Genomic DNA, 10,859 nt, shown 5'->3' on the forward strand with positions numbered 1-10,859 from the left:
TGGTAGGCAGAAAGTCTGTGTGTGTGTGTGTGTGTGTGTGTGTGTGTGTGTGTGTGTGTGTCTGTGTTTACATGCACTAGTAGTTTGCAGTCAACTGTATTTACAGTATGTAGTGTGTGGTTACTGTAAGCTTGTGTGGGAGGTGGAGTGTAGTGTCTGACTGCAGCTTGGTCCATGTCAGTGAATGGAACATGGACCAAGCTAAAAAAATCAGAGTAAACGTCAAATACATTTACATCATAAAAGAACTTCCATTGACTGTAATTGAACTTCCTTTGACCCCTGCACCCTTTTTCTTTTATCCTGAGCACTATGGATGCAAGATGACCCTGCAATGTTCACCTGTAAAACAGGTTTGGCTTTTAATGTTTAAACTATACTGCACATTTGTTAAATAATATATGTTAGGTGTAAATTAGTCACAAGTAGTACTTGTTGCCATTCATGAACAAACGCTGAGAGAAGTTGCTGCATGCTATTTTAGAAGTCAACTGGACACTTCATTTTGACATTGTATTCACGGGATTATTAGGGATGTCCCTCATTTTCGGCTGGATGGTCGTTGCCTTCCGTTTTCTTTGTGTTGGCGTTCTTAACTTCATCACACACTGGACAGGCGTTTTGATTTCAGAGCTTACTTCCCCACGTGCACACCTTCCACCAAAACAAGCTCCTTCCCAAGGCTATTCTGTAGAGGCTCCCTCCGGGGCTTAGCACCACCCAAGAAGATTGTGAATGGTTTAAAGAAATGCCAATGAGCAACAACGTGTGGACCAGACAGACCCTCCTTCACAGCGCTGTGGAGGAAGGTCTGGCAAAGCAAGACTATGACCTTGCAAAGGACCACTAACTGGATTCTATTTTCTAACTGATGGACATTATATTACATTTTATACAAAACCAGAGCTGACATTCTGCATTGTCCCATCAATAGTAGTATTTTCTTTTGTTGGTTTATGTGAACTCAACTGAGTGGCATTTCTGTGGCTGTTCAGTTCAGTTCATTTTTTATTTTTTTAAATGAAATAGCAATATCTGGGAACATCAAGCAGCATCTGATCGGGAGTCCACACATTTAGAATCTTAAACAAAGCAATACAATTTTAAAATCAATCCTGCAACAGACAGGAACCCAGGTGAGCGAGGTTAAAACTGAGGTTATGTGGTCACGCCATTTAGTCCTGGTTGAAAGCTGAGCTGCTGCGTTCAGGACTAACTATAACCAACGAAGGGATGACTGATCTAATCCAACATTTAAAGAGTTACAGTAGTCTAAGAGTCAGCAGTCAGAGTCTCTTTCAAAGTCTTTGCGTAGCAGGTAGGGCTTGACTTTAAAAGCATTGTCAAAAACCACACCCAGATTCTTGGTAAAAGGACAAATATGGGAACCTAAAGTACCAAGAGCATCTACACACATTAAATTGTTCTACACGACCAAAGACAACAATTTCAGTCTCATTGAGACAGAGAAAATTCTGATCCAACAATACTTTGAAATCTCTCAAGCAGTTCCGCAAAGTCAAAGGTTTTTTGCAGGCAAATAGATTTGTATATCGTCGGCAAAACAATGGTGCGAAATGTTATGTTTTTTAAAAATGGACCCCAAGGGCACCGTTTACAGAGAAAGAGCATGGGTCCCAAAATGGAACTTTGGGGGACCCCACAAAAAAGAGGGGCAGCAGATGAAAAGGAATTACCAAGGTGGACAGCAAAACTCCAATCTTTCAAGTGAAGTTCAAACGATTTGAGGGCACACTGTGTTTGAGTCGGGACAGAAGGCTAGAGTGGTTGACAGTGTCGAAGGCAGCAGTAAAATCTAAAGACCCTGAAACAGCTGAGTTTCCTGAGTCAACCGCTGAGAGAAGGTCATTAAAACTCTTAGAAGGGCAGTTCAGTACTGTGGTGGGCTCAAAATAAGACTGGAACTTTTATAAATAATAAAATTATCTAAAAATGATTGAAGTTGAATGATTGAATGTGAGTTTTTCATATCACGTGTACACTGCCAATTTGATAAATTCTTCAACAAACTAGCAATTATACTAACCTCAAACCCAAGCTAACCCTAACCCAGTAAAGAAAAAATCACATTGAAATCCATAAAACATTTTCAACTTGGTACTTGGTCTTAGATGCCGGAACTTTTTTCACACTTATCTCATCTGGGCTTTTTCACCCAACACTAATTTTTCAAATGGACGATAAGTTATTTTTATTTTTTGGGGATGTGGGTGTTTACAGTTTGGTTTTGTCTATTAGAGACAATAACAGCAGCCGTGGATTAAGTTAATGAGAGAGCATCTTATGCAGTTGTTGTTGTTTTTTTTATTGTTAATTTATTATTTTAGTTAACACCTTTCTAATGAACAGCTGTTCTCCATTTGCTTTGCTTTGTGTGTGAGTCTGTGTGTGTGTGTGTGTGTGTGTGTGTGTGTACGGAGTCAGACAGGCTGCAGAGGAGATATCTGATGTGTGGGTCAGTGATTCTGTCTGACTGACATGTTGTAGCTTCTTGTGTTATTCTGCTTGTTTATCATGTTTTCATTGTCTTTTGTAATTAACAACAGCTTTATGATCACAAGCAAGTAGACAGGCCTGTTTGTGTATGTGTATGTGTGTGTGTGTGTGTGCATGTGCGTGTGTGTGTGCACGCCTGCGTGTGTGTCTGTGTGCATCGTCTCTGGCTGGTTGTTCTTTTCTATCTTTAATGAGCCAAAGCTTGCTGTTTTTCACGTCTGGGTTGTTTCTTCAGCTCACACATTTCTAATGAACAGCTGCTCTACGTCTGAGAGTGCACACACATGCACACGCACACACGCACACACACACAAGTTTGACTAGGCTTTGTATGTCCTGGGGCAGTGGTGGGGGGCCTTTTTGGACCACTCCAGTTTTTATGTGTTGTGTACTACATCCTCAAGGTTCCACTTCTGGGATTTCTTCATTTTCCAGCAGGATTTTGCTTATTTAGAACAAATAGCCATAGCCATTTCTGAGGACTATGGTTACCTGGTCCTCAGATCTCTGCAGGGTAAATCCAGACAGCTAGCTAGACTATCTGTCCAATCTGAGGACTATGGTTACCTGGTCCTCAGATCTCTGCAGGGTAAATCCAGACATCTAGCTAGACTATCTGTCCGATCTGAGGACTATGGTTACTATGGTTATGTTAATATGGTTTTTAGCAAATGTAAATCAGCCTATTTGTGAAAAAACACATTAATGATAGGCTTACTGGCCCATAGGGAAGGTAGTCACTAAGGTAGCTATCCCCAGATACAGTTCGTCCCAAAGATTCACTGTGCCACATGTATGTTTACCATTAAAACATGATTTTAAAAAAAATCAAAATTGATCATCCAAAAAGCTATAAAACAGACTCCAAAGAGCTGTGGATTAGGTCAGTGTTAAAAGCTAACTGGAGATTAAAAAACATATGCTATGTCTAAGTTTCCAATTTGTAAATAGGGAGGACAATGGACAGATGTGTTGAACTACACAGTACTGTAAAGTCCTGTGTATTTACTAAAGTGGTAACTACAGCCCCCCGCTTTGACTGTGAATATTTTGTCACTTGACTAATTGACCCTTAATTTGCCCAAAATGAAGAAATAATTAACTGCACAACAATGTCAGTCAGTGCCCCCCTCCCCTCCTTCCTCTCTGGTCTCGTTAAAGAGCCATAAGTGAGTGACAGACAGGAAGTGGGATCGTGAAGGTGTCGTTGTGTCACCTCTTCTTCTCTGTTCTCATTTCAATTAACAGATCGCTCCTGGTCTGCATTGGCAGGACACATTTCCCAGCATGTGGTCCTGTGCTGCTCTTGGCTGCTGTTTCAGAACTTTTGGCATAGGAACTAACACTCACATAGTTAGAATATATTTAAATAGCATTATGGTCTGTGTTTCGTTGGATAGTCCGTAATTCCTTTTAATTAGAAAATTAGTTTTTTTCTGGTGTCAGAATCTAAAACCACCCTTCATTTTTATTACATTTTTTTTGGCAGTTGCTTTCATAATTATTCCTTTTGAATTTGAAGAATGAAAAAGTCTCTGTACAATTGGCCATATCATTTAAAACCAAAAATGGAAGTCATGTGCGTCACTGTTGTTGCTGTTCACAAAGTTTTTTTTTGTTTTTTTTTGTTTTGTTTTTTTTTGGGAAAATGTGTCACTTCTTTAAACGTTTTTGTTGCTTTTTTCGACTTTTGTGGCTTTTTTGTTGACCAACAAAAGTCAGCAAAAAAGGTCGTTAGCCATGATAGATTGAAGCAAATCAAGCAAAACAAAGACAAAGTTTTTAAAAGCAGTCAGCAAAGTCGGTAAATCTGCCAAAACTCTGCTTTGAGAGTGACGTAATAGCAGTCTTAAATTTCTGTCTTTATGGGTTTGGTGCACAGGCAGGCCAAAATTGATTATGAACCTAAATTGATAAGCGTGCTGCATCAAAATCTGCCAGGGGCCGGATTCGGGCCCCCAGGCCTTGAGTTTGAAACATGTAAGTTAAATTAAAGGGGCGCTACACAGTTTTGGCAACTTCTTTGTTGTTTACTTCCTTTTTGCTTGCAGGATTCTGTATAAAGCCCCCCCATACAGGTTTGTCTATAGGTCCCCCATACAGGTTTCTCTTTAGAGCCCCCTACAGGTTTCTCTATAGAGTCCCCCCTACAGGTTTCTATATAGACCCCCCCCCCCCCCCCCCCCAAAGCTGCTATGTTTACTTGTGTCGGACCCCTCCCTCGGTCCCTCTGCCATGCTTTTTCAGTATTATTCAGTAGAAATAAATATTGAATGATTGAAGGAATAAATAACTTTGGTTTTAAAATACAATTATCAGCTGACCTGGAGATATATATTACACAATAACTTCAGCCCAAAACAAAAAAAGCTATTAAAACCCTAAGATTTGATTTCCCTATACAATTTTTTCACTTAATTTATTTTCTATTATTCTTTGGTGACCTCTGGCACGTTCTGTTTTTTTATTTTATGTATGCTTTTCCTCTCTTTTGCTTTTATGTATGTACTGCATGTTTATGTATTTTCTTATGTATTTGGTCAAAAAAAGAAATAATGCATTACTGTTAATTCGCAAAATTGATTGAAAAAAAAAAATGGCAGAGGAACTTAGTTAGAACGCGGAACTTTTATTTTAGGGGAGCGCATAACAGCGTTGCACAAAATGCCGTCTGTCAGAAAGCCAGACCGACAGCCTTGTTTTCAGCAATAAATCCATGTTTTTAAGGTATGCGCAATGCTTCACACACACAACTCAAATAGATAAACTGTGGAAAAAAACACAGCTAAATATGTGTGTTTCATGCGCTTTTGTTATGAGCACGTGAGCTCATTTCTCGCGTCATGTTTTTTTTTTAGCACACTTTCCGTCCACCGGGCTAACGGGTCCGTCTACCAGGCTAACGTTAGCCACCAAACACACTGCCCGTCCACCAGGCTAACATTAGCCACACAGCACACTGTCCGTCCACCGGGCTAACATTAGCCACACAGCACACTGTCCGTCCACCGGGCTAACGTTAGCCACACAGCACACTGTCCTTCCACCGGGCTAACGTTAGCCACACAGCACACTGTCAGTCCACCAGGCTAACGTTAGCCGCACAGCACACTGTCCGTCCACCGGGCTAACGTTAGCCACCAAACACACTGCCCGTCCACCAGGCTAACATTAGCCACACAGCACACTGTCCGTCCACCGGGCTAACGTTAGCCACACAGCACACTGTCCGTCCACCGGGCTAACGTTAGCCACACAGCACACTGTCGGTCCACCGGGCTAACCGTTAGCCAAACATTGTAGAAAGTGTAAAGTATCCACCAGCTGTGTGTTTAATGGTCTCATCATCTCAGCTGGACTTGTAGGCCGTTATATTGTTGCTAGGTTACTTTGTAATAAAACCTCAGATTTATAAACTAGGCTACTTCTGGCGAAGTATGGGAAGACACTATTGTCCAGCTTCTGTTAGCGAGCTGCTCTCTACACTCAGATCAGTGAAGTAATGTATAACAATGAAATTGTTTTTAATGTATTAAAAAGTCTTCTAAGCCGAATCCTGATTTAAGTCTTGTAAACCCACACATTTGTCACTCTGCCCTGCACTTCTTTCTTCTGCAAAGGGGTTCTGCAATGTTTCCTCAGTTACTTTTTTGAAATGATATCAGATTAGTGAACAGAATGAGCCTTTGGAAGATTGGATAAATGGTTGTTGATAATGGGCTATTGTTGATATTGCATAAAAGGTCAGCCCCGCCACTCAGATCAACTGGTATTCTGTCTAGAATGGAGTGGAATTGAAATTTGGTATGGACGTCAAACTTTTGACCAGCAGTGTGTGTGTGTGTGTGTGTGTGTGTGTGTGTGTTTACAGTAGATAGATTGATAGATGATTTTTTTAAGTTTTCAAATTGTCAGAAAATGGTGTAAAATGCCCGTTAATGAACCAAATATCTTTGGAGTTTGGTCTGTTGATCAGACAAAACAAGGGTATTTATTGCATAAAACATAATATGTGAATATACGTATATTCACATTTGAGAAGCAGGAACCAGAGAAGTCATATCGATGAGCAAAATAGTGGCCAATCAGTTTTGTTTCTCTAAAAAAGAAACAGTATTGAGATGAGTGGAAAGAGCCTTGGCTCCATCTGTAGAGGTTGTGTGTGTTATACGCGTCTGTCTGATGTCAGTGTTGTGTTGGTGCAGGGATGTGTGACGCAGCAGAGGTGGACCTGTATGCTGTCCTGGGAGCCAGCCCCTCAGACTCGCTCCAGCAGCTCAGACACAGGTACCAGCAGCAGGCCTTGCAGGTAAACACAACACTCGGCTTGTCTCTGTATCAGCATGAAGCATCACAACACCCTGCATTATTAGGTTTACTGGTCTCCCAATTCCTGAAATACACACACATGCTCAGGTCCTATACATGCACTAATGGAGAGATATCAGAGTAAGTGGGCTACTTCTGCTCAACCAGCACACTGAGGTTTTGAGGGGGGTTTGGTGCCTTGCTCAAGCACACCTTGGCAGTGCCCAGCAGGTGAACTGCCATCTCTCCAGCTACCAGTCCACACACCGTACTTTGGTCTGTACATGGACTTAAACCAGCTACACATGGTCTTCTTCAACAAATTTAAGCAGTTAGTTATGTATTAACGCCCCTTTTTATTGTCTCTGCTCTTGAAAAAGACACTTCCTGAATGCCTGGTAGTCTGAACACAGCAGGCAAAAGTGAAAAACTAAGAGAGCAGCAAGTGGAAAACCAACACGCAACATCAGTAGGCAATCTGGGTTAGAAATAGATTCTAAAGATCAGCTGAAGATGATGCGTCTTCCTAGTCTGAGTTAAACTGATCCATTTCTTCCGTGATATGTGTGTGTACCCACACACAGTACCACCCAGACCGTCTCGGAGGCAAGTGTTCTTCAGAAGCAGAGTCCGGTGTAAAGAAGTTTCTGGAAGTGGATGCTGCCTGGAGGATCCTCAGTGACCAGGACAGCAGGAAACAGTATGACCTGCAGAGGAGAGGTAGGACTTCACAGCACACTTCATCTACTTGTTCACATGAAAACATTATGTCACAATCATCACATATAAAAACTAATATAGTTTCCCATTATATTAATTAATTTGCACGCTAGTTGTAATTATATTTATATTGTGTATTCTCTTTGTCAATTCTTGCACCAAACGGTGATGCCTGTACCGTTAGCGTTCGATACGAATACATGGACCGTTTCACCCCTATACTAACTTCATTTTCTCAGAAAATCTGTTGTGAAGCAGTTTGGGGGAACATTATTTGAGGAATTGCAGATTTGCTTTAAAGCTTTAGAGGTGACTTTTTTTAAATCAATGAACGTCTGTTACATTCAAGCCAAACGAAAGGCTTGTATAATGTCGACACCATTGTTGTCATTACTTAGAATTCCTTATGGGGGCAACAGAAACTACGCACTATAGCTTTATTTATTTATTTATTATTCCACAATGTTTTTTAGTGAAAGCTCCAATTGTCGACTTACAATTTCGCCACAATATCAATGTATTTGGTCAAGAATATCATGATATTTGATTTTCTCCATATCGCCCTGCTCTAGCTACAAGTCCCATATACAGTACATGGCCTCGGTTGCATATACCATTGCCTTTGTATTGTTGAAAAGTTAACTATCCCTGTTTTTGGTTTAATTATTCCTCACACATTGTAACACTAATTAAAACCCATGCAAGAGTCATTATCGCTGTCAAACTGTAAACCTTGATAATGACTGTTTCCTCAAGGGTGAACTGCAAAAAAACGAAGTGTGAAATCCATCCATACACCTGCCTATCCATATTTTCATTATCAGTCTATCTGTCACTCCATCCGTTTATCCATCCTTCCGACACTTTTCCATTCCCAAAAGGATTGGATCTGAAGACACTCTCAGCCTGTCTATTAACAAGGGTTTCTAAGAAGCTGAGAGCATGTTACAAAACTCTGAGCCTGCTGGCCATTTTTAAACTGATGAAACTATATGTACCATTGATTCTTAAATACAGTAAAATCCAGAATTGAAATAATGACTGAGCCTTAAATTATGGCCAACACAAACAAGCACAGGCCAGTTGCAGCCAACAACTCTCTGAATACATTTGTCACTCACCCGTTGGTTCCAATTCTCCAATCACTCACGTAGCCTGGGTCCTCTGAGTAATGTGATTACTTAAAGGCATTTAACCAGTTATTTTCTTCACCATCATGCAGACAGCCCTAGGGCTGGACAAAATATAATACCAACCAGCATCGATAGATGAGGCTTGATATCCTTTTCAATTTTGTATATTGTGATAAAACACCTTTTGGATATTACACTAGTCCATATTGCGTTTTTGATAGAATTGCCATTAATTGTGCAGTCATAATAATAATAACAACGCATTTATGTTTCTCCAGTTCAGGAACTGAAACAGGATTGGCCGGTGGATTCTACAGTCTATCTGGAGGAGATGACCTGGGACCAGGGTAGCTACACACACACACACACACACACACACACACACACACACACACACACACAGTTTTTTGGTATTCCAATCAAAGAATGTCAGTTACTCCATGGCACAGAAGCAAAAAAATCACATGGTAATGTAATTAGGCCGTCCTGGGTAGTCCTTCACATTGATTTGCAACATACCCAGCAAAGTTCTAATGCAACCAAAAATATTAAAGGAGAGAAGTAAATAGTATAAGCTCTTTGGCAAGACCAGTGATGATAGACACATGTATGTATCATCTCATATATGTACAATATGCATATTTTCATATTGTGCCTCACAAGGTGAAAGCAGAATGAAACATGCTCTCATGTTTTCCAGGTAGGGTAACTGCTCACAGTACTCAGCATGCTCAGACTCAATGGAAAGCAATGCAGTATGTCAAAGGAAATGTGCTTCTGGTGTAAATACTAATATAATAAAGAAAAGAATTCTCAAGCTCTTTCATTAGTCTCGGTTTCCAACAGTTATGCATGTCCATTTCTATCTGAGAGGTCTCCTATTGATAAAAGTGACTGTTTACGGGAGGCAGAGGTTAAGTTTTCCATCTAAATGTGAGTGTGTGTTGTTTCAGATAAGTGCGTGTACACATACGGCTGTCGCTGTGGCGGAGGATTCGATGTCTCCTCCGCTGAGGTGGAGGAGGAGACCCAGACGGGGCATCAGGACGATGAAGAGGAAACGCGCAGAGGTCTGGTTGTCTGCTGTGATACTTGTTCGCTCAGTGTGTGCGTCACATGGTCCTTACATAGAAAGACTCAAACTTGAAGTATATAATACAATAATAACACTTATTTGGAAAACTGTCACCTTTGACAAAGCCGAGCCGGACTACTTAAACATGGTGTCAACATCATCAACCTTTTTGAAAGAGGAAACTGAACTATAACTTAATAAACCAAACGGGGGCTTACACACCTGAAAGTCCAAACCAGGGTCCGAACCATGGTTCATGTTTTTCTTACATTGTATGCATCTGATCTGGTAAGTTTTGGTTTCACACTGGGTTTCACACATAACTGTGTCCTGTCGTCATAACATAGGTGAGCCCCGTCTCCCAATACTTTGTAGACTGGTTTCTCGGTCCTCTGGTATCCTCTCTCTGAGTTTCTCCAGCAGTCTCCTGCTCTCTCCCCTTGCTGCCGTGGCTCTTTCTGTTCCATTGCGTTGTTGAAAAGCAAGACAGGAACTTTACTCAGAGGTTTTAAAGTGCTGCATATTTAGAGACAAACCTTCATTGTACATTTGTCTCTCTACTGACAGACCTCCACAATTAAAAACAAAAGAACTATGTGTTGAAATTGACCGGAATTCTCTTTTAACAATTGAGCTACTGAGGTATTCTCTTACTGATAGCAGCTTTCTGCTCTCTCACATGCACCGTAAGCCCTTAGTTCTTCCCTGAAGGAGCTATGCTTCTATTATAACCAAGCCAATAGCCTGCCAGAACTTCCTGTATTTGATCCAAAAGTCCAAACCATCCAAAAAAATGCCTTCACACAAGAAATGAACCGGACCGTGGGACCATTGTTTGGCTTGATCCGGGCCAAGAGTACCTCTTTGTTTTGGGGGGAGTAAAAATAACCTAAGTGTCCTGTTGGCTGGTGGAAGTGGACAGTATAGCACCAGTGACAGAAAGAGGAGCCTGCAGCGTACCAGAGCCAGCTGTGTTTCATATCATCAGTGTGTGGTCGTCGCCTTCCTTTCGAAGGTTGTTTGTGTTTAGTTTGTATAATAAATCATTTAAGTTATTGTTGAAAGCGTTTGCGCATTTCCTTTTCCCTTTTCCCTTCGCCCGGGTT

At 41.0% G+C, this 10,859-nt stretch overlaps 1 protein-coding gene across 1 annotated transcript; it reads left to right on the forward strand.

Annotated features, from left to right (window-relative positions):
* The first annotated feature begins 5,136 nt into the window (after positions 1-5,136).
* dnajc24 (DnaJ (Hsp40) homolog, subfamily C, member 24) lies at positions 5,137-10,302 on the forward strand. The gene is made up of 5 exons (XM_034878638.1): positions 5,137-5,244; positions 6,723-6,826; positions 7,410-7,545; positions 8,957-9,025; positions 9,632-10,302. The coding sequence occupies exons 2-5, from the start codon at positions 6,725-6,727 to the stop codon at positions 9,823-9,825; spliced, it is 501 nt and encodes a 166-aa protein (XP_034734529.1). The 5' UTR covers positions 5,137-5,244; positions 6,723-6,724; the 3' UTR covers positions 9,826-10,302.
* The last annotated feature ends 557 nt before the right edge of the window (positions 10,303-10,859 follow it).

Source organism: Etheostoma cragini, chromosome 8 (assembly GCF_013103735.1).
Source record: "Etheostoma cragini isolate CJK2018 chromosome 8, CSU_Ecrag_1.0, whole genome shotgun sequence".
NCBI lineage: Eukaryota > Metazoa > Chordata > Actinopteri > Perciformes > Percidae > Etheostoma > Etheostoma cragini.